Here is a 24807-nt window from a genome sequence, read left to right on the forward strand (position 1 = left end):
TACTGGTAATACACTGCAGTGATCCTGGAGGGATTTAGGTACTGGTGATACACTGCAGTGATCATGGAGGAATTTAGGTACTGGTAATACACTGCAGTGATCCTGGAGGGATTTAGGTACTGGTAATACACTGCAGTGATCCTGTACTGGTAATACACTGCAGTGATCCTGGAGGGATTTAGGTACTGGTGATACACTGAAGTGATTCTGGAGGGATTTATACACTGCAGTGATCCTGGAGGGATTTAGGTACTGGTGATACACTGCAATGATCCTGGAGGGATTTATACACTGCAGTGATCCTGGAGGGATTTATGTACTGGTAATACACTGCAGTGATCCTGGAGGGATTTAGGTACTGGTAATACACTGCAGTGATCCTGGAGGGATTTAGGTACTGGTGATACACTGCAGTGATCATGGAGGAATTTAGGTACTGGTAATACACTGCAGTGATCCTGGAGGGATTTAGGTACTGGTAATACATGGCAGTGATCCTGGATGGATTTATACACTGCAGTGATCCTGGAGGGATTTATGTACTGATAATACACTGCAGTGATCCTGGAGGGATTTAGGTACTGGTAAAACACTGCAGTGATCCTGGAGGGATTTAGGTACTGGTGATACACTGCAGTGATCATGGAGGGATTTAGGTACTGGTGATACACTGCAGTGATCCTGAAGGGATTTAGGTACTGGTAATACACAGCAGTGATCCTGGAGGGATTTAGGTACTGGTAATACACTGCAGTGATCATGGAGGGATTTAGGTACTGATGATACACTGCAGTGATCATGGAGGGGTTTAGGTACTGATAATACACTGCAGTGATCATGGAGGGATTTAGGTACTGGTGATACACTGCAGTGATCCTGAAGGGATTTAGGTACTGGTAATACACAGCAGTGATCCTGGAGGGATTTAGGTACTGGTAATACACTGCAGTGATCATGGAGGGATTTAGGTACTGGTGATACACTGCAGTGATCCTGGAGGGATTTATACACTGCAGTGATCCTGGAGGGATTTAGGTACTGGTGATACACTGCAGTGATCCTAGAGGGATTTAACCAGTAGTAAACATCTGGAATGCTTGAGGAAGAAGAATGCATTGTTTCCCAAAGGAGGGGAGAAGAGAAAACAATCTAGAAGTCATTTATGATTTTAACTGTCAAACTATCTATGAAGACTGCGCCGGTGAACAGACATTCTAAAGGAACTCAGAGACTGATGATGAGTTCTCTAAGAACCGGGCCAGGAAGAAGCCCATTTCGAGGCTGTTGTGCAAGCCTCTGTTTCTTTTGAGTTACATTTTCTAAAGTGGTTGGGCAAGTTAGTTTCTACGAATTCGGAGTCGTGTTTCTCTATTTTGGACTACAATGAGCACTCTTAGTTTGTGGTTTAGAAGGCGCGGACGTTTCCTCATAGCGACAGGGCCAGTTAGGCATTTTTCGCTTATTTTGAATAAACCAATCTACACCATGACCCATTGTAGTCAGAGTCCTCCTTCTGGCTCAGCACGGCTCTCATCATCTGCTTTTCTTGATAGTGAGGGGACATCAGTGTTAGGCCCACAAAAGCTTCCTACCATTGAACCCTTGTTGCCTTGTACCATCGACAACATGATTCCAATGACATACCTTGCCTCCATCTTCAACTATCTTGCTAACTCTGAAAGTATAATCGCAGGCTCTCTTTTCTGGGCTTTACTGTAACTGGCTAAAGCGCCGATATCCATTATTCTTCCACTGTAAGCGGGCAATATCTCTATTCTCCTCTTTAAATCATTTCAGGATAAGCTCACTTATTTTCAGAGTTTCAGCCATTATTACTCCAGGCTAGGATTTAGCTTCCCACAGCTGTATTTAAGAATGGTTTCTCTTCTAGCTTGAGCGTCCCAATTACTTTGGATGTATGCCTTGTGGTGCTCTGCAAGTTCAACAAGATATTGTTTAAACTCTTAAGCCTCCCGCCTTTTCACATGCTCCCTCAACTAACTCACCCCCGTTAGTCTCACCTTGAGAATAGGGTGACCCATAAAACAGACGGAACCCTCAAAGCAAGAATCCTAATACACAAAGTTCCCTTCATCAATAAGCACAACAACATCTGTTTGTGTGTCAGTCTGGTCCAGCCCACGAGGATAGTCCAGCCTAAAAATACTAACCAATCCTCCTGTTCACAGGAGGATCAAGAGTGAACCCAGACACGCCTTTCAGCTTTTTTGAGTGTTATCAGTGAGCTATCTAGGGTGTAGAGAGCAAGGGGTCCACATCTCGATTGCCTTTTCCAATTTACGGTGAAAGCCGAAGCATTCCGGAGCCCTTCTAATGAGAGTGAACAAGGGCAAATATCTTGTACTCTGGAATGGTTCCCACTCCGGAGGGTCCACAGCCACGTTTTTGCTCACTGTACCTTTCACAGTAGAAAAAGGCCACCCATGCAGTTTGGGTTCCAGACTAACAGTCCGGGATCGCACCAAAGCCGGCCCTGGGAGTCGGTCAGAAAGCTGCCTAATATGGCTCATTAAAAGCCAAAGGTTTGGGGAACACTGCTGCCCTCATTTTATTAGCAGGGAGTCTCAAGGGCATTGTTACATCATTGTAGATGTATTAAAGAAATCCCTAATAGTCTTAGTTTCAATTTCAAGCATAAGAGGCACCAATTTGTAGGGTGTTTCTAGTCCACCAGATAGGCAAAACAAGTTATAAAGACAGGTGTAACTCATTTACACCCATCTTCTTCTGATTCGGGCAATACTTCTTTGAATTGGGGCAGAGTCAGGGCACTGAACGGAGAAGTGATTCCATTACGAAACCCCACTCAACCTCAAAAGACATGGTTTAACGTGAGCATACATGTTCATGTATATCATTAAGGATATGGATTTCTTTGGAATCTGCCTTCTTTTTACACCTAGTTAAAGCAATAGATTCCCTAAAGCATACGGATTCTTTTGGAATCTGCCTGCTTTTTTACATTTTTTTTAAAGCAATGGATTCCTTTGGAATCTGCCTGCTTTTTAACACCTGGTTAAAGCAATGGGTGCCTTTGGAATCTGCTTGCTTTTCACACCTGGTTAAAGCATACAGATTCCTTTGGAACCTACCTGCTTTTTACACCTGGTTAAAGCAATGGATTCCTTTGGAATCTGCCTGCTTTTTACAAATGGTAAAATCATACGGATTCAATAGAAATCATTAAAGGTGGGAGGCATTAACAATTTTTCCAACAGGTAGAGGAAGAGAAAGGTGTTAAGGTGATAGTGCATGTTTTAACCTCTTGTGTACCAATACAAGCTAGACGTGGCAACACTTACACCGAGGTAACCTTTTGCATGCAAATGCAAATGCAAAGAGGCGTTTTCCATCCCTGAAACTCACTCTTCAAATCAAAATGATGCCCTTATGCCTGTATTCATGTGCTTGTCCAGAGCAGATAAACACACTATACTAAGGTTTACAAATTGCAATGAAGGTCAGAAATATGTTATTGAAGTAAACAAAATGCCCGAGGGCTTGTGTGCGCTGTATACATGCAATACATACATACATACATACATACATACATACATACATACATACATACATACATACATACATACATACATAAAGATGTGTGCCTCGGCTGAAGACATCATTTGCAGGCTTCCTCCCGCACAGCCCCACAGTGTTCGGAGGAATCTCTCCCTAGCAGGTGCTGCAGCCATTACTCTCCTGCAATTGCAAAACAAGGCAGAGATGCCCGTAAAGTGAGGGGCCGGAGACACATCTCCCTCTGTGCGCCATGCCGGGCTCACGAGCTTGAGAAGGCAGCACCGCTGCCAGCAGCATCTGTCCCATGAATTATGCAGCCTTATGGTTTGAAGGCTACTAGACACGGACTCCATTATTTGAGTGCAGCGGAGGAACCCGCGCTGGGCCTGATCTCAGCAGCTAAGGAAGACGGCCTCGCCTGCGTCTTCCTCTTCCTTGGGCCTGATCTCAGCAGCTAAGGAAGACGGCCTCGCCTGCGTCCTCCTCTTCCTCGGGCCTGATCTCAGCAGCTAAGGAAGACGGCCTCGCCTGCGTCTTCCTCTTCCTCGGGCCTGATCTCAGCAGCTAAGGAAGACGGCCTCGCCTGCGTCTTCCTCTTGCTTGGGCCTCATCTCAGCAGCTAAGGAAGACGGCCTCGCCTGCGTCTTCCTCTTCCTTGGGCCTGATCTCAGCAGCTAAGGAAGACGGCCTCGCCTGCGTCTTCCTCTTCCTTGGGCCTGATCTCAGCAGCTAAGGAAGACGGCCTCGCCTGCGTCCTCCTCTTCCTTGGGCCTGATCTCAGCAGCTAAGGAAGACGGCCTCGCCTGCGTCCTCCTCTTCCTTGGGCCTGATCTCAGCAGCTAAGGAAGACGGCCTCGCCTGCGTCTTCCTCTTGCTTGGGCCTGATCTCAGCAGCTAAGGAAGACGGCCTCGCCTGCGTCTTCCTCTTCCTTGGGCCTGATCTCAGCAGCTAAGGAAGACGGCCTCGCCTGCGTCTTCCTCTTCCTTGGGCCTGATCTCAGCAGCTAAGGAAGACGGCCTCGCCTGCGTCTTCCTCTTCCTTGGGCCTGATCTCAGCAGCTAAGGAAGACGGCCTCGCCTGCGTCTTCCTCTTGCTTGGGCCTGATCTCAGCAGCTAAGGAAGACGGCCTCGCCTGCGTCTTCCTCTTCCTTGGGCCTGATCTCAGCAGCTAAGGAAGACGGCCTCGCCTGCGTCTTCCTCTTGCCTGGGCCTGATCTCAGCAGCTAAGGAAGACGGCCTCGCCTGCGTCTTCCTCTTGCTTGGGCCTGATCTCAGCAGCTAAGGAAGACGGCCTCGCCTGCGTCCTCCTTTTGCTTGGGCCTGATCTCAGCAGCTAAGGAAGACGGCCTCGCCTGCGTCTTCCTCTTGCTTGGGCCTGATCTCAGCAGCTAAGGAAGACGGCCTCGCCTGCGTCTTCCTCTTGCTTGGGCCTGATCTCAGCAGCTAAGGAAGACGGCCTCGCCTGCGTCTTCCTCTTCCTTGGGCCTGATCTCAGCAGCTAAGGAAGACGGCCTCGCCTGCGTCTTCCTCTTCCTTGGGCCTGATCTCAGCAGCTAAGGAAGACGGCCTCGCCTGCGCCTTCCTCTTCCTTGGGCCTGATCTCAGCAGCTAAGGAAGACGGCCTCGCCTGCGTCCTCCTCTTCCTTGGGCCTGATCTCAGCAGCTAAGGAAGAGGGCCTCGCCTGCGTCCTCCTCTTCCTTGGGCCTGATCTCAGCAGCTAAGGAAGACGGCCTCGCCTGCGTCTTCCTCTTGCTTGGGCCTGATCTCAGCAGCTAAGGAAGACGGCCTCGCCTGCGTCTTCCTCTTGCTTGGGCCTGATCTCAGCAGCTAAGGAAGACGGCCTCGCCTGCGTCCTCCTCTTCCTTGGGCCTGATCTCAGCAGCTAAGGAAGACGGCCTCGCCTGCGTCCTCCTCTTCCTTGGGCCTGATCTCAGCAGCTAAGGAAGACGGCCTCGCCTGCGTCTTCCTCTTCCTTGGGCCTGATCTCAGCAGCCAAGGAAGACGGCCTCGCCTGCGTCCTCCTCTTCCTTGGGCCTGATCTCAGCAGCTAAGGAAGACGGCCTCGCCTGCGTCCTCCTCTTCCTTGGGCCTGATCTCAGCAGCCAAGGAAGACGGCCTCGCCTGCGTCTTCCTCTTGCTTGGGCCTGATCTCAGCAGCCAAGGAAGACGGCCTCGCCTGCGTCCTCCTCTTGCTTGGGCCTGATCTCAGCAGCCAAGGAAGACGGCCTCGCCTGCGTCTTCCTCTTGCTTGTGTAGAAAGAGTTCCGTATCCATGCGCGCAGTCCATTTCATTCACATGGGCCTTTCACTGTATTATTACAACATCTCTCTATTAAACTGCTTAAAGAAATACACAATAAAAGCTTCTAAGTTTTATTATCTGGCACCCAGTTAACCGAAGCTCTCTATTAAGCGGCACCTCTACTGCTGGCAATAGTAATGGCCCCAGGTAAGGACATGTCGGATAACAGACCTAGCCGCCAGAAAGCTTGCTTAGCTGTCTTTTAGACTGGCTATCCGGCACCCAGTTAGACAAAACTCTCTCAACTGCCAGCACCATCGCTGCTAATAGTAACATTTCCGGTTCTGGAAAGGAAGGGGAACAAAGGGGGGGGGGAGCCGGATAACAGACAGTTACTTGCCTTTCGGCATTGTTATTTGGCTTGGAAAACTGACATTCAGTTAAACTACATTTCTGATCATCCTCTATGATTGGGTTGTCAATGGTGCTATATAATTGTGCTTTTTAGCATTTTGATTGTGGTTTTTCATTTTTTAAAGTCAATAACACACTTCTGGATTGTGCACAAAAGCAATTTGAAACCGTGACTTGAAAAGATTCTGCTTCTCAGAGTAGATCGAACTGGAACCCGGGCGTCATGTCCCACTGGGCTTGGATTATCTCTGAGCATGAGCGGAGACACAGGGGCAGTGTCCCTTGGACGCACGTAGAACACAACCCACTTAGTCTTGACTTGGAAGTGCGACCACACACAGTGCGTGATGGGCCCAGAGCCCGCAAACTGCCGCCAAGTCCAGGGATGATGGGACCACTGGGTTCTCCACAAACAAACTGAGAGCCAACAAGAGCGAGAATCCGAGATGAGTAGAACATGATGACCGCTAGCATCCAGCACAGAAGAGTGCAAGCCGTGCAGAATGCTGCCGTCGCAAATTAGATGGGCGCTCACTGTAGCAAGCACCACAACACAGCAGGTACGCGGGTTGCCCAGGTCGGAGGAAGGAGAAGAGAGAACGAATAGAGAAGAGGGAAGGACTCCCCTACCCCCAACCAAGGGTCATAAGGAGACCAGGAGGAGGGTTACGGGAGCCCGGGAAACCCAGGCAGCATTAGCCTCGAGAAGGGTGACAAGGTCCAGAGAAAACAGAGCCAGACGGAGCGACGGGGTTATAGGAGCCCCACCTGAGACACTGGGTCAGGGGAGCTCAAAGGAGCCACCAGGACACGATCGACAGAGTGAAAAGCAGTTCATATGGGCACACAGAGTCACCCAAAAGTTGGTCGAGGTGTGGAGAGAACGGCCGAGTTGGTGGAAAAGGATCTGGGAAATATCCCCCCACCTGAAGTATTTTGGACATTTTATTTTTTCCAGGAAGTCGACACTTTCTGCTTGAACTTTGGGAAGCTTTGCCGAGCTGCTGATTGACTGCCAAGAACGGTTTTCTTTCATTAGAACTGTTACTAACTTCTAAGCATTGGATCCAGACTCAGGAGGAATTCCTGGGACAACCAGAGACACCTTCGGGGAGAAGCAGGAGTGCAGGGAACGCCAACAATTTTCTTTTACCTTTTGCTAAGTGGTGGGGCCAGTTCAGTGGAAAGGTTTGGACCGAGGGCTACGTTTGTTAGGACGGGATCTCCCTTTTAGTAGTAGGGTCAGGTGGCGTTTTCTTTGAATTTAATTAAAAGTACGTAGAAACATCTCTTTTGGTCCGAGTCCTCCTTCTGGCTAGCCACAGAATCCATTACAAGACTTACAATGTGGTGGAAGAGCTATGAATATAATACAAGGCCAAACACATGAACACTAAAATCAGACCGAAAAACCTTGCGATTTCTGCAACTGTAAAAACCTGAAGCTGAACATCTCTGTCCGCTTGAGTTTTTATATGTTATTGGGGCATAAACAAATCGTTGATGATAGATATGCGTGACAGATGTGCGAGTCATCAAAATTAGGATGGTAAGGGACCAATTCGACTATACAAACAGTATTTCAATTGCCCGCGTGATCTATTTTGCATGAATGTATTTATTGCAATTTCTTATGCGACCAAGAAAAACATGTTTGCTTCAAAACACAAGAAGAGCAAGGAGCAGAGATAGGGAGGGGCTGAAGAAGAAGAGGTGCAGCGTTAAGTCATCAGGCATTTGTAGAATCAGAAAGAACGGAGATTCTGTAAGCTCCAAATCTGACTCTCAATGGAAGGGTCTTTTCAGAGGAAGGAATCTGTGGAGTAGAAACCCTCCCCCTGGGGTTCATAACAAACCCCATCACAGCTGTTGCACTAGTGGAGCAAGGACTGCAGCCAAAATGTTGTTTCTCGTTTATTGGAATGTCTTCTATTCAAATATTATTTAACATTATTTCTAATGTACACAATTAATACACTTATGTCTCTAGTAACATCTCAGAGCCACTGTCAACCCTCAATTATTTCCATTGGTGCCAGTGATCTTTAGGTGGGTGTTGGTAACATAGACACCTAGGATTTCTGTGCGGTACACAATGGGTTGCTGAGTCAAGTATGTTGTGCATGCCAAATAAAGGTTCTTTGATTCTATGTTGATTTAAATTGCAGTTTGTTCCTTTCTATCTACTACAGGGGGCAGCAACCTGTGGCTCTCCAGAAGTGTTGGACTACAACGTCCATCAGCTGTAGCCATCATAGCCAATGGTGAGGGATCATGGGAATCGTAGTGCTAAAACATCTGGAGAGCCAAAGGATGTACTCCTGGTCTACTAGATACAGTGCTGATGAGATGGTGGTGGGCTCCGAATGTGAAGTCGCTTCTAGTACACAATTGGAAAGAGAGAGTGTGGGCCTTAAGGAGTACTATCAAAGTCCGGCACAGTATAATTTACTGTCTTCAGAAAAATGTGACTGTTCCTTATTCATTCAACTTCTGAGAACAATGGAACGTGAGATATGCATGCCTGACCTTAGCTGACCTAAAGACTATAGGTTAGTGAATTACTATTTGACTTCCATCAACATGTTGATAAAGATAAGATAACAGAAATACCTGGCTGCAGATTGCATAAAAATATGTAGCTTCTTTAGTCTTCAAGCATAGACAATTGAGAAAAAAGTGGCATCCAAAAATCTTCATAAGATGTCCATTGTGTTATATGAAGTAGACAGAGTTATGTAGTAGTTTGTTTTCTTCTAAATGGACTTGATCTAGAGTTTTGGGTGAAACTTGGTGCATTGACATGTGAAGGCATGTGCTTGGCTTAAGTCCAAAGATGTAAACTGTTCAGTGCTCATTAGTTCATATCAATCCCAGCTCAAGCTGTTGTCTGCTTTTTAGTTCTTTAACAAGCACAGCTGCAGGATCAGCCCCCCTTAGCAGCCGCTGACTGCTCAATGGGAACGGCCGGTTAATGTGCGAGGCTCGAGTGTGAGGATTAGGGCTGAGGTTTGGTGCGATTAAAGGATTTAGGAGCAGATCGTTGCCATATGACTCGGCTGTGGCGTTTGGAGTATTGGTCATAAGCCGGATAAAAGAATAAAACGATGGTCGCTTGGCTGAATTATATCAACATTATTCCTCTTTGCAAAAAATACTAAAATTAAATGGTGCATTCAAAACAAATACCTTGGGATCAAGAGAAAATCTATCCCGCAGAAAATGAACTTGCTAAAATAGTTCTCTTTTCGTTGCCCCTATTTTGGATTCTGAGAAGGATCATGGCTTGTGGGCGACTGATAATCATAACATGTTCACTTTGCAGACACATCCCTCAGACAATGTTTCCGCTAGATTGGCAACACAAATGAGGTTAGGTGTGTCCGGTCGGCTACAGGATAATGTGGCATCCAATGTAATGTAATGCTTGAGTTGGAAATGGCCCCTGACTGTTGTGAGAAATCAGAGGGTGTCTCACCCGCTAGTCCTTGGGAATCTGTCATCCAGGTGGCCAGGATACGGACATTGCTTTTGGATCCAGTTCCTGAGGGTAGACCAGTGCGGGAGGATCACCTGGGTTAGGGGTCTTCGGAAGTGGGAGTAGGACACTTGATGGCGATACACGGTTTCCCCCTCCCTGTAACAGCTTTACCCCATCCTACCCTGTAGGACATTTAGGAACTCTACCACCCATTCCCTTCACAAACACTTTCAGACGGAAGGCCCGCTCTGGGAGAAAACATACTCACACCCGAGCATTTTACCTGACATGTCCCACTACTATGGTCAGGCAAATACTGGTAACAACTCACACCTGACTTCCATTAAGCTTCCCCATATGGATAAAAGGCAGAGCACGAAAGCACTCTCTGAGAGAGGCAAAGCACACAAAGGAACAGTTTTTTTCCCAACAGCAGCTGAACAAGGGAGAAAAGACGGCAAACCAAGAAGGGTACGCAAGGAAGGAGATACCCTTGACCTTTCCGGTGACAAACCAGTACTTTCCAGAAGCCTTCAGGTTAGAAAGTGTAAGGCCAGGAAACCAGACTGAAGAATCCTGTATTGTGTGTCAGAGATAGCCGGGGCCCTCCGGCATGGCGGACCGAGTCGGGGAGGAACAGCAGCCACCATGCTACTGTCGTTGGCTCCAAGAACAAAGCAGCGCCAGAGAGATAAAAACAGCCGGTGAGTTGGGGAGATTGTGCAAGACCAGTCTTTGTTGAAGTCAAGGTTGCAAGCAGCAACATTGCACAAAGAACACAAGAATGAAGATTGGTAACACGTGCAGTGAAAGATATGAGGAAAGCTTAATTGCTGATGGATGTTTGAACATTAATGGAGAAAGATACAATACCAGTGACAGAGTGGTCGGCACCACAAGCGTGCTCAATCGAAGGTCTATGTAAGGTATCCGGCCAAGAAGTATAAGAAATTAATGTAGAAGATTAGGATGAAAGACAAGTGAAGTGAAGTGGTCCTGGGGCGGTTTAAGCAAAACCCATTGCACATTCGAAAGTCTTCGATTTTTGATACTAAGAGGAAAACATAGAAAGTGAGATCCATGGTTCGAGCCGAACGAGGGTGACCAATTGTGAACATTGTGCGAAAGGTGTCTGAGCCCGAACAAGGGAGATCAATTGTGAGCATTATGTTAAAAGGGGGTTTGAGCCTGAAAGAGAGAGACCCATGATTAACACTGAAAGCAGGAAACAGAGAAGCTAGGCTGTGTGCAAAGCTCGAACGTGCTGCCTTGCCCCATTCTGAAAACGTGGGAAAGGGAAGCCAAATGCGCGACTATCCTGACATATCATTTCTTGAACACTTTCCTTTTGCTTACACTATTGTCCCACACCATTTGTATTTAGAAGTAAGGCTTGGCAATATGTTTATTAGTATAGGCCCTTTTATTTGGAGAAGACGCCACTAGGACTGCGTTTTTATTATTTGATGGTGGTAGCTTGCTCCCATCCTTAGATTTAGGATTAGATGGGCATTCTACCAACCCATTGAAGTTCAATAAACACCCTTGACCTGTGATCACGTGTGCCTGTCTTCACTGTTTGATACCATGCCTTCCTCACACCGTAAACCGCAACATATAAGGCTTAGACATCTATTGGCACATTTGTAAACATGATTGATACACAGTCTTGCCAGAAACAATGTTAATGCTGATGCGAACTGGTATGGTATTGCTGTGCAAATCAAACCATAGATAACAGGTTTTACTAAACTTGTTCCAAGAAAAGAGCAAGCAAGACTGCACGTTGTAAAATATACATGACATATTTGATAAATGTGTGAAAACAAATATACCAGGCCAAACACCATTCTATTGATACTTTTAGAAATGTTTCTCAGGGCAGGGAAACAAAATGATGTGACATTCCATAGGAGGAGTCTATTAGGGTCTCAGGTATGACAGGTTGGTCAAGTACAATGTCTATACAACTAGCCCCACTAGCCCACTCCACACCTGATTAATCTGTTGGAGATGCAATATATTTCTCTGTAGAACTTTCCTTCTTTTCTCTCGAGGTGGTTCTTGTGGACTTGGTGTCGATCTTGCTCTTGGGTTTGAAGAGAGAAGGACGGGCTCGCCTGGAGGCCACTCCGCCAAAGAGGCTATGTGCCCGGCAGCGGCGACTCCAGCGAGCCCACCCCAAACCAGGGAAAAACTGGATGAAAAAACCCTGGTAGATCTTGCTATAGATGGTAGCTGATGCAGTCCGTAGAGAAATCCAGTAAGAGTGAAGGCGAGAGTATTATTGCCTACAAGTACCAGAATGCACCAGTTGTTGTCGTAGTAGATGGTTGTTTGTTGTCCGAGTAGAGGTCCAGATGGCGTGCGGTTAACACGCAGAGAAAATGTAACAAGGAAAGGACTGTGTGTCAGGATCACACGGCTCCAACGGTAGACACCGCTCACAGAGAACAATGAAAGTTGGGGAACCGCCCAGCACGGGAGAGAGTACACAAGTAGCAGGAAGGGCTGAAAGAGAGGCATACAGGTTACGGCGACAGACGCCGCGCAAGCAGAGGTGTAAGTAGACCAGAACGGAAGGAGGTAAAGAGTCATTCGAGTGGAAAGCAAAACCCACTAGCAAACGACAAACAAGGTAAGCAGAAAACAGGGAGGGAACACAAGAAGCGTAAGCAAACTTACTTGCAGGTACAAAGTAAGGAAGTTGCAACGCACAGGTGCTTCTCATCTGCTGGTTTTTTAAGGTGGCTAATGCTGGAAGACTAGAACGCACTGTGCGTTGCATGGAATAAATCAGTCCTTCTTCCATATCGACCATCTCCTCCATACCTTCCATGGGCGATATGTGACATAGGGCAAGAAGAGGACTGATGAATTAGCCATATGTGTTATTGAGAGTTGAAATCTATATATTATGTATCCCAAGATTTCAGGGCAAAGCATATTCATTGGCTCTTTGACCAAATTCTTGAATAAAAAGTGGCAGCAGTGTATTTTAATACGCGTAAAGGAAGTGACAACGGTGACGCAAAACATGGCCAGAATTGATTGCAGGTAGACTTTCTTTGTAAGACTGCGGGACCTGGCATTTGAGATAGTATGTTAGTTCACTTTTTACTAGTGTTTATATAAGGACAATTTATGCTCTTGACTAAAAGCCTGTGACCACTCGGCAATTGCTGGCTTTGTCCATGTCTGAACCCATGGTTGAGGACATTCTCTAAACAGGGGTCTGCAATCTTTGAGTTTCCAGATGTTTTGGACTACAACTCTCATCAGCCATAGCCGGTAGAGTCGATGGCGAGGGATCATGGGAGTCACAGACTAAAACATCAGGATAGCCACAGGTTACAGGCCCCTGCTCTAAAAAAAATCACTGCTCAGCATGGAGTGGTGGTCCAGTGGACAGCTTACTTGAAATACACCTATGGGTTTCTACATGTTTTATGTTTAGAATGTGTAAACAAATTAAAGACCTTTTGTTCATGCCACGCCACACTTCCATACATCCTGGGCAGGGGGGAGGGGATTCATTTCTGATATGGAGCTACCCCTCTTTCACAGAGCTCCGATTCTACAGTCCAGTAGCGCGTGGTCAGGAATGTTTACCTTGTGACTTGATTCCTTCTCTGGCATATAAGGTAGGGGGGGCGGGTACCCCTCCCAGTTGTGGGCGAATGGCCTACCAAGGAGTAATCCAGAGCGAGAGTTACCACTGAGGTGGACTTCAGAGGGGGATGCAAATCTTGCCCCTTTGCCCTTGTCCCAGTTTGTGTGTTGGCAGTCCCTTATCTGCAGCCTCGCCTCTTGCTCTGCATACCGGCCAGTGTTTTTCTTTACTCTCAAGGAGCCACTGAGTGATGCTGAGAAACAGAAGAGAAGGCCAAGCAAGAGGACCAACATCAGAGCCCTGAACGGGAAAGAAACCGGAAAGAACCACCAGGGCTTCCGCAGAGATCCAATCAGAGCAGCCCATCTAACCCCAGAGAGTCACAGCCACTACAGCCGCACACCTGAGCAGCGTCGAAACCTACTGGCAAGCTCGCATCATTGATACAAGGTCCCATAAAACATTAGGGATGTACAAGGGGGAGGAGAATACCCTCTGCCTAAGTTACCAAGACAGCCCATGGGAATGGGACCCAAACCACGAACTGAGACAATGAACTGCTTACAATGCCATGTTTGATAAGCAGCGAGCCCACGCAAACCAAAGGGGGTGGGGCTTAGCTCACTTTTCAAGACTTTTTCCTGCACATGACCGTCTTGGCAGGGAACGAATGGCCGGAATGATTAGGGAAAAGTGGCCAATACCCACAGGGGACATGAAGTGGGAGGTGTGGGTTTTTCAGGTGAGGTCAAAGTTGGAGGATGACCAAGAGACCAGCAGGAGGAAGGAGAGTTTGGCGGCTTGTGGAGGAGAATTGTGGAGCTGCAGAAGAATTGGCTCAGGAGTGATCGTGCTTCAACAGTTTGAGTGCTTGTGCCTGTGAGAAGAGTGAGTAGAGATGACTGTGTAAGGCATGAAAGTGAAGTGAATGGGCCCGAATGAAAGGGTGGTGGGAGGACAAGAGAAGTAGTGCTGGTGGGAGGAGTGTGGAGCTGGTGGGAGCAGAGTAGTGTGGAGGAGGGAAGTCAAGGCTTGGAGAAGGGGAGTAGTAGCAGTGAAGAGGAGTGGGGAGAAACATAACATTAATGGGTGGACGTGAGGAATTAGCAGGATGAAACATCTGAGGGAGGTAGGACTGGTCGGAGGAATAAACCATAGGGGCTGGTAGGAAGAGCAGAAGTGAAGAGGTGACTGAACTAGGCTGAATCCAACAGAGTAAGCACAAGGCACTATCCAAACTCCCAGCTGAACACTAGACCTTGGTTATAGAAGGAAGAGTTTGGGAGTTGTGACAAGTCCAGGGAACTCACCCTTTCTCACTAAGTGGGGAGCCACCCCCATTGAAACTAGGGAGATGAGCCTGCTTTGCAACACCCTCCCTAGGGGACGGGGAAAGCAGGATCTCACTGCGGGTGACCCGCCTTAGGTGATAAGACATCCCTAAGCAGAGATAATTATCTACCTCCCTTTTATACTGACTACCAAGCGTTTATAGGATATATGGCAATTTAACAATGTTATGATGAGCAGGGCCCTTGTAACGGGTTTGGCTTGGTTTCTGACTCTGTGTTGTTGGCACGCCCACCTATAGCCGAGAACGAATGGAATCTCTTTACCACTTGCAGGGAGGAGATGAAAAGACTCAGCACCAGTGAGATGAGGGAACAAGTAAGCCAGCCGGAAGAGGTTGGAGTGTAGGGGAGGAGCAGTGTCCCCTGCAAGAGTCTGGAGTCAAGACCACGTGGGGAATGTGGTGGACGGAAAGCCCATGTAACGCTGCTGAGTCCGGGAAACAAGCAGACAGCATGAGACCGTTTCCCTAACATGAAAATCAACGCTGACGCAGCAGCATACACGCACCAAACACCCCTGATGCCGAAGTCCCGTCCCGAGGCGAATGGAAGAAACGCAGAAAGAGACCCAACCACACGGAAGGTGGAACCGCTGACCCGCAGAGCCAGAAGATGCCGTCTCCACTGACACGCACCATTGCCGAAGTGCAGGTACGCGGTTTGAAAGAAGCAACAGGTACCCAGTGGAGAGGCACCGGAGACAGCCTTAAAGCACTGGTACCACGAATTTCCCTGGCGAAGGCAAAGCCATATTAGGAAAGCTACGATGGGTTGAGAGCCCGAATATTACTAGATAAGGGCACGTCAAATTAGTAAAGCTAAGAAGGGCTGAGAGCCAGCATATCCCTAAAAAAAAGGGAAACTGAGTAGAGTCAGCCACCGAAGGTTAAAGTTGAAAGCATCCAGAGAGAAGGGGAAACCAAACCAAGAAAACCCAGGGAGGGAAAATCCGCACACATCCCAAAAAGGCAGGAATGTGAACCAGAGAGCAGAAGGCCTGTAATGGCAACCAACAGACAAGGAGGTGTCAGTAACAGCACACACGAAGGGGATGGCCACCAAACAAAGAACAGGAGGCCTGAAGGGCCAGCTAGCTTAAGCCAAGCTGAGAAAGATCTTTGCCACAGATAACCCTGAAATGTATTGCGCTTTTCAAGGGCAACAGAGTCCAGGGCAACAACTCTGCTGAGGTGAAGAAGAACTGTTGGGACGTTTAGAACAGTTCTGAGTAACCTTTCTCAGGAGTTCAATCCTTTCAAAACAAAGACGGCGTGGACCTGAGAGAAACTGAGAACTACCGACAGAAGAGGGTGGTGGCTCAGGAGCAAAGTGATTCTGCACTACTTTAGGGGATGATGTATGGTTTAGTTTAGTGGTAGGGTAAGCACAGGTCATAGTCGGATTTTGACAGAGGGCGGAATTTAGGTAAAACATCCTGGTGAGCAGCAGTTGTGTTATTTTCTTAGTATTAGTGATCCGTTGCCATAGAGATAGCGATAGCTGAGGTTTCTTTACTGTTAATAAAGACTCTTGAATCATGTCCTCTTGTCCGCCCCCTGTGACTGGCCTACCCGAGAGTACAGCCAGCCTCCTTTTAATGAACCACGGTTAGAAGACCGAGCTTAGACATTACTTGTCAACATTCAGAAGTACTAACCAGGGGTTATTGGTGCCTGTGTTAGGGAGATGGGTCGTGCCAAGACCACGGAGCGAGGGACAGCGTGAAACCCTGCTAAGAAACTGAAACCTCTTGAACTGTGCCAAAGACTCAGAGGGCCTCATTACGAGGTTGGAGGTAACCATGGCGCTATTAGTGCCATGGCTGCCTCCAAAACCTTACCGACTACGCCCTGTTGAATGGAGCTATTACCGGCCCATTCCAAGGTTGGCGGGACCGGTAATTCCCCATTCACCGGGGCCCTTCCCCATTCCCATTTGAGCCCCCATAGGACTCAATGGGAATGGGGAAGGCGCTAATAAGTTATTAGCTCCAGAGTACCTTTGCAGGTCCCGTCCTTAATGCCTGAAAAAACCAGGCGTTAAGGGAGGACCCGCAAAGGGAACTCATAGTAGGGCGGTAGGGATTACCGGCACCGGTGCCCTTACCGGTGCGGATAATCCCTTACCGCCCACCTCGTGATGAGGCCCAGAATGTTTTCGGTGGCGTCTCTGACAGATTGGATACTTTCTCCAGTCTCCCAATGTAAGGCAAGTTTGCGGAGCATTACCCCGGCATAAAACTAGTAAGCAGTAGCAACACGCTCCAACATATCCACAGGACACTACCCTGAAGATTATGCATACCTGTTACTTGCGTGCCGCTTTATAAATCCAGGGGTTATGGTGCTGGTGGAAACTGGTTAATGTCTGGGTTACATTTAAGAGCATCGCAAATGTGGTGGGAGGTGTTTAGTTCTATAATGGCCCTATACCTGGTTGACTCCAGCTTCCAAATTACAAACAATTTTTCCAGGAATAGCATTAGTCCTCCAGCCACTGAGGCAGTTTTAAATACTTCCCAGATAATTCGATTCAGCACGCAGTTTGCTTTGATATATGATATGATATTGTATTTATAACGCACCTGTAAACAAGTGAAATAACCAGTCTATCCTACTATTTCAGCTTCTGCAAAACTGGCCTGTCTGTGAGGCTTTGTATTAAGGACCCGTCTCAGAATCTGCTCATATGACAAACATCCTTTTGCAAATGAATGATCTAAACACCTTTGCGGTCCGAAAAGAATTTAGCCATGGACTCTGTATCATCAGAAACTTTAGACCAGTTCGCCATAAGCAGTTTTTTTCTTGGAAAAGAATTAATCTTGCTAAATGTAGGATAACTTTTCACATATTGATAAACTGCCTCCATTTGGCTCGGAATGGCCTTAGCAGCGAGATGTCGCCCAGGTGACAAGTTCAGATTAGCATCATGATGTTTCCACTAAATTATCACAGACCTAGAAAGAAATAAGCTCCTGATGAAGGGTGGGATGCCCGCAACTCTTTTAGTCGACACTTTTTTGCCAAGCGAAAGAGAGAGACAAGATTTTAGTATACAATTTGGACAGTTTTTTGTAGAAAAAAAACAACCATTTCAGGCACGTTGTCTATTTTGTACTTGGCTATCGGATGAAATAAAAACGAGTTGCTAATCACATGTGTGGGTGCCTCAACACTGTGTTCTGTTCAGTATAATTCATAGAATCAAGTGACGGTTTCCAATCTTGTTATTCAGAGGCAACATACATGGTTTGAAATAATGCCCCCAAGAACTACCACAAGGTGTCCAAAACAAGCTGGGTCCCGCTGAGTGAGGCCACATATTGAAAAAAGTGTATACTTTGGCATCAAATCTTTAGTCTAAAGACTACCCTCAAGCTGGAATATTGTGCTCTTTCTGGATAAACAGAATCTTATTAAAGGTGCTGAGGGTCCATATAGCGCTCCTAATTTACATAAGAAATGACCAAAGTACAGCATTCGAGGTTAAGACGCTGGGCACCAATAGCTCAATAAAAGTGATGCACTAAAAGAAAACGTCTCTTTTATGAAAAATAATACTATCTTCAGGCAATTGCACAGCTGTGTGTGCCTTTTATCCGAGTGTGGCTAATTGCAAAATGAACTTGCGGGCCACGGTTCCGAAATTGTTTCTTTTGCTTCAACTTGCAACTCCCTCTCTCTCCTCCTCTTTCAGAGGATCAACGCTAGGAGCCCCTTTGCTCCCTCCCCACGGGCCCTCACCCCTCCACATTTTAATCTTGGAGGGGGGGCACATGATTAAGCCTGCTTCTGCAACTGCTGAATCATTTTCACACCTGTTCGATTTAGAATGGTTCTACTCCTGCTTTCATAGACTTGATCTCTTATCTGACCTCCACAGCCGCCATTTTGGAAGTCATGTAATTCATCGCTTCTAAATACTTAACCTAGTCTCCTTCAATGTACAATAAGGAAATTATTCCAACCCCTCCCCCTTCTTTGTGAGAACGTTTGAGATATTCCAACTTGTGCCGCTGCTTACCATTCCAAATTCGTTCTTTTGCAACTTTCTTTTAAATCCTTCCCCTCTGTTTCATGCCACAATCCCAGTGTCTTCTGCTTCTTAGGTGGCAGGGCTGCCATGTAACTGGATTTTAAAACTTGTGCATGTCGCTGGCGCGTCTGGTCCGCCTTGATGTTCACTGTAATCCTGGTGGCTGGAATGCTGTTCCATTGCCCCATGCATGCTCTGTATATGCAATGGCACCAATATTCCTGCCTCGAGGACTATTAGTTCACCTGACCGCTGCATGAGCAATGTGGGAAACCAAAGGGTGTCTCACCCACTAGTCCCTTGGGATCTGTCATCCAGGAGGCAGAGGCATGGCCATCGCCATTGGATCCAGACCCAGGGGGTGGACCAGTGTGGGAGGGATCACCTGAATGGGGGGGTCCTTCGGGAGTGGGACACCTGGAGGAGGGACGCAATATCCCAACACCCATTTCATACTATCTAGGAACCTTATACCCCTTTCCCCTCTTTCCTACACACTCTCTGCAGCACAGACAAAGCACTTCAGAAAAAGGCAGACTCACACACAACCAGCCAATTTGACATGTCCCAATATCAGGATCAGGCAGAGTCAGGCACTTAATCTTGATGACTCGCACCTGAATCCTGTTCTCTTTCCCCACTGGGATAAAAGGCAGAGCATGAGAGCATCCCGAGAGGTAAGGGGAGAAAGGCAAGCAGAACCAGTAAAGTGGCAGGAGAGCAGATCCCGTGAAATTAGAGCTACTATGGGAGCAGGGCAAAAGGGGCAAAGAGGCCAGAGAAGGGCCGTGGCCCTGCCAGCTGCACAGTTAAGGTCGTGCAGACTTTTCAAAGGAAATCTCCCCGCCAATGTATAAGGTGAAGACGGATCCTCCTTTGGGAGAATGACGGAGTTGGAAGGAGGTGAGCCGTGTTGTGCCGTTAGCCTTGGCTTCAAGGAAACGCATAGTATCCAGCAGTACCGGCTAGTGAATTATGAGACCAGCTCGCACTATGAGACTGGCTGGGGTGGGGGGGCACCACCACATGTCATGCGAAGGGAGCCCCCTTGGACTTTTAAAAAATAAAGAAATATATCTATTCTTTTTTAGTAGTCACTCTGCCTTGATAAAGAAATTATTTCCATTATTGTTTGGTCCTTAACGGAAATAATTTATTTATGAAGTCGGAGGGACGTCAAAAGGAAAACATTTCTTTTTGAAGTAATAGGGCACTGCTCAACCCCATGACGTGCGCGTGTGTGAGTGCATGGTGAAAGGGTGCACACTTAAATGTATGGGTGACTGCCTGGGTGTGCCTGTATGGTGAAAGGGGACACACTTAAATATATGGGTGTTTGGGTGTGCATATGTGTGTGTATGGTGAATGGTGTGTGTGCTTGTGTTCAGGGGCGCAACAAAACCTAAATTTCATGGGGGGTGAGGGGCTAACCCTTCAAATGTTGGGAGAGGTGCTAACTTCACAGGCGGTGGGGGAGGGACAAACTTATTTGTGTGGGGGCATCTAACTTCTTTATGCATCTAATGAGACTATTCTAGTGCAGCTTCAATGTTACAAGCAGTTAACTCTCTGCTTTAAGTCTGAAAGCACCCACTTATTGACTGCTGCGAGAATAAGCAGACTCCTGTCCTCCTTTCTCCCCCTACTTCCATGCTTTATACGTGCATTTCCATTCAAATGAGTTTCAGTTCATATTTCAGGGGACACTCATTTGAAGAACACTATTTTGGCACATGGCTCGATCCTGCTCCAGTATTAAACCACTTGCATGTTTCTGCGGGGTTCCTTAAACTCATGCAGGGTAACACATGCTTACACATTTCAGAAAGATGCCCAGGCCTGATTATGTGTTCATGCTGCACGCGTGTATCTGCCATGCTGCCTCTTCTTGCCTGAATTTAAATGAGTATACAGTGTGACAAATCCCTAGATGGTGTCACCTCCCCCCAGGGGGGATCCCCTTCCCATGTGGCCAGGGAGGTGAGGCCGCTACCCAACAGACCCCCTGGGGGTGGTGCACAGCAGGAGGATGTCATGGGGAGCGACTGCCCCTCCCGCGATAAGACAGACATGTAGGGAGAATACATTATGATCACCTCCAATAGACCCTCCGTAGCCACCCACACACAATTCCACATCCCCCCATGCATTTGTAGGATCACCGCTACTGAGAGGAGGAAGAGTCCAGACTACCTAAGTAGGATTTATGGGGCAAAGACTGAGACGAGGAGGAGGTGTGGAGCTATGAAGAAGGCCACCAGAGCAATAAGTGAGCATTCTAGAGTTTCGCAAGAGCTGAACGAAGAAACCGAAATAAAAACCAGCGAGGGACAAAGCAATCTGTCAAACCATCCCAGGAGGAGTCGAGAGCAGTGCAGTCACCGCGGGAACTCAGAGAGGCTTCAGATCAGGACGCCACCAGGAAGGTGCGGGCATCTCTAGATGGTCCAACACTGAAGAACCTTACTGGTGGCTGGCAAAGCAGTAGAATGACTGGCAGAAGGAAGGAGATCACGAGGTACAAAGTGGACACAAGGGCTGCAGGAAGTCTGAAGTTTTGCAGCCGCCAAAGAGGAGACAGACGTGGACAGAGGAAGATACACACAAGAACCCCCGGACAGACGAAAAAGATTCTGGGGTATACGAGCCGGCTGGTGGGGACTTGAGAGGGTCTTGGGACCCATGTGGCAGTGACCTAATACCCTATACTAATAAGAGGGGTACAACAAGACCTCCTGGGCTGAGAGAAGATGCAGGGAACATCAAAGGGAAGGTGTTCCCAACCTGGGGCCATACTAGAAACCCTAACACTGAAGAATAACCTCAAGACAGAGTTATCAGGTCTCTTCTTCAGGCGAGTAAACCCATTGAACTAAACAGAGACACACAGGTCTGAGACCTGCACCTCAGAAGAGAATGAGACTTAATGCATCTTTCTCTTGGCAGACTAATGAACCGAGTCTACCCATGCAGCAACGCTGGGCAATACGTGTCTGGAACGGACACGTAAGCAGAAAAATAAACCCGCATTTTCTTCCTTGTAGCAGCACTTGGCAGGAGAGTGATCAAGTGAGCTGTGACTGGGGAAGCCTGGGCATGAGACCCTAATCCCTATGTGAACTGTGTTGTGGAACAGCTTTAATTGAAGCAAGGAGGCCAGGGAATGGGAGTCATTCCCCCTGTGCTCAATAACTAGCATGAGGAATCCATTATACCAGGAGAAGGGAGTCATTCTCCTAGTAGTGTGACACTTGATGAAAGAAGGCAAAGAGGCTGGGGAAGGGAGTCATTCCCCCTGGGCTCAATAAATAGAATGAGGAATCCAAGATACCAGGAGAAGGGAGTCATTCCCCTGGTAGTGTGACACTTGAGGAAAGAAGGCAAAGAGGCTGGGTAAGGGAGACATTTCCCTGGGCTCAATAAATAGAATGAGAAATCCAAGATACCAGGAGAAGGGAGTCATTCTCCTGGTAGTGTGACACTTGATGAAAGAAGGCAAAGAGGCTGGGGAAGGGAGTCATTCCCCCTGGGCTCAATAAATAGAATGAGGAATCCAAGATACCAGGAGAAGGGAGTCATTCCCCTGGTAGTGTGACACTTGAGGAAAGAAGGCAAAGAGGCTGGGTAAGGGAGTCATTTCCCTGGGCTCAATAAATAGAATGAGAAATCCAAGATACCAGGAGAAGGGAGTCATTCTCCTGGTAGTGTGACACTTGATGAAAGAAGGCAAAGAGACTGGAGAAGGGAGTCATTCCCCCTGGGCGCAATATATAGAATGAGAAATCCAAGATACCAGGAGAAGGGAGTCATTCTCCTGGTAGTGTGACACTTGAGGAAAGAAGGCAAAGAGGCTGGGGAAGGGAGTCATTCCCCCTGGGCTCAATAAATAGAATGAGGAATCCAAGATACCAGACGAAGGGAGTCATTCCCCTGGTAGTGTGACACTTGAGGAAAGAAGGCAAAGAGGCTGGGAAAGGGAGTCATTTCCCTGGGCTCAATAAATAGAATGAGGAATCCAAGATACCAGACGAAGGGAGTCATTCCCCTGGTAGTGTGACACTTGAGGAAAGAAGGCAAAGAGGCTGGGAAAGGGAGTCATTTCCCTGGGCTCAATAAATAGAATGAGGAATCCAAGATACCAGGAGAAGGGAGTCATTCCCCTGGTAGTGTGACACTCGAGGAAAGAAGGCAAAGAGGCTGGGAAAGGGAGTCATCCCCCCCATGCTGATGATGAGCTAGAGCCAGGAGATGGGAGCCATTCTCTTGGCTACTTCAACCAGGGGAAGGGAGTCAGTCCCCCTAGTTTGTGTGACAAACGTTCCAACACAAAGTGTTAGAAAATAATTGGCATATTGTTTAGGAATATTCTGACCAGGAGGAAGGAAGTGATTTTCCTGGAGAAACCCATTCGAACGGCCTAGAATAGGGTGAGCACTTTGACCAGGGGAATTGAATCATTCCCCCTGGCGAGAACTGAGAGTGCACAGCCTATTTGAACTGTGATCCTAAAAGCAGCAGGAGAGAGTCACTCTTCTGGACCACAAACACTTTCTTAAGTCTTTAGTTTGCATTCAAGTGTAAGCGAGAGAGTTAGAGTGGACCTTTAAGTTAAGACTGAGATCCTGACTGATCCTTAGTATTTTAGTGAAGGCAGGGAAGAAGGTATAGATAGGTTTTCTCTTTCATTTTTAAGACAAACTAAAAGTCTATAGCAACCACGATGCCTTCTGTGTGTCTACCTCCTCCTTCGGCACCCTTACAACTGTTTAAAAGATTTGAATTGTGTGACTATCACCCCATGATCCATGGACAGTGGGGAGACACCTGACCTAGGTATACATAATTTATAATAAGGATCTTTACCATTGTATTTTCTAAAATGCCTAGGATTTCAAATGCTCATGCAGTTCAGCAAGGAAGTCAAGACTGTACACTCTTCAGGCCCCCCTACACATACTCATGTACCACCCCTGTAATATGCAAGCTACTATAACCTCCCCTTGCATCGGTCTCTTAACCCCAAAATGACTTGTCGTTGCTTCCTCACGCTACATAAAGCAAACTACAAATACCCATTTTATATACGCGGGCATCACGTAGATGATTGCGTTTGACGTGGCCATGCAAACACCTCATTCCGGGGATCATGGTGGTTAACGTCGGCACTTCAGCAAACAGAAGAGCATAGAAGCCATGCCAGGCATGCCAAAGTGCAGCTTGTTGAGAGAAATGCAAACAAGTAGAACATACGTACACCTCTTAGGAAGTACTGCCATTGTTGATCATGGGATAGTCTACTGAGGACTTACTGTTGGTCTCCAGACTTTCACACAGTTCCGTTTTGACCTCCCCGTTCGGCCTGTCGTTGCCTTTTTGGATCAGCTTGCTCTGCATGGTGGCGGCGGTCACGACGGCCTTGAAGCTCCTCTTTCGCTTCTGAACGTTCTGCTCCGGGTGGAAGATGATGATGTAGACCTTGGGCATGTAGAGCATGCCGAGGGACACGGACGCGCTTAGACTCATGGACACAGTGAGGGTAGTCGTCTGGATGTACATCTGGGAGAGGAGGAGACAGAAAGCGCAGGGCATTTGTATCCATTTAATTTAAATAGCGCAAGTGACCCAGGCAAATTCAGATACAAAACAGCAATCGCAATAGTATCACTGTAAGAGAACCCGGCAAAACTAGAATGAATCACATTCTGAAGATTTACTTAGCTGCAGATCTAGTGAACCAATGAACTAAGAATTAATTAAATGCTGGATCATCTTATAAATAATAATGAAATGCTTGCAACTTTTTTAATATTTATTTATATATATATTTTTTAAGTAAAAAAGTATTTGCCACTTTTATTGAAAATCTTCATTAAATCTCATACAAACATTGTCCTGGTAATGTAAATGGTTGTACTGACTCTTCAATGTGCTAACTTGCTCTGGTAATGGAAATGGTTGCACTGACTCTTCAATGTGCTAACTTGCTCTGGTAATGTAAATGGTTGCACTGAATCTTCAATGTGCTAACTTGCTCTGGTAATGGAAATGGTTGCACTGACTCTTCAATGTGCTAACTTGCTCTGGTAATGGAAATGGTTGCACTGACTCTTCAATGTGCTAACTTG

The 24807-nt window shown here is 47.2% G+C and overlaps 1 protein-coding gene across 2 annotated transcripts in view; it reads right to left on the reverse strand.

Annotated features, from left to right (window-relative positions):
- Positions 1-24807, reverse strand: part of GRM8 (glutamate metabotropic receptor 8) — a 1803300-nt gene that overhangs the window by 11636 nt on the left and 1766857 nt on the right. The window contains exon 10 of one of the 2 annotated variants that reach the window (XM_069627842.1): positions 23937-24238. In XM_069627842.1, the coding sequence (XP_069483943.1) occupies positions 23942-24238 (297 nt within the window). In that variant the 3' untranslated portion in view covers positions 23937-23941. The remainder of the gene's footprint in view (positions 1-23936; positions 24239-24807) is intronic. The other variant, XM_069627841.1, reaches the window with a different exon arrangement.

The sequence above is a fragment of the Ambystoma mexicanum genome, chromosome 12, assembly GCF_040938575.1.
Source record: "Ambystoma mexicanum isolate Mex_15411 chromosome 12, UKY_AmexF1_1, whole genome shotgun sequence".
Classification (NCBI taxonomy): domain Eukaryota; kingdom Metazoa; phylum Chordata; class Amphibia; order Caudata; family Ambystomatidae; genus Ambystoma; species Ambystoma mexicanum.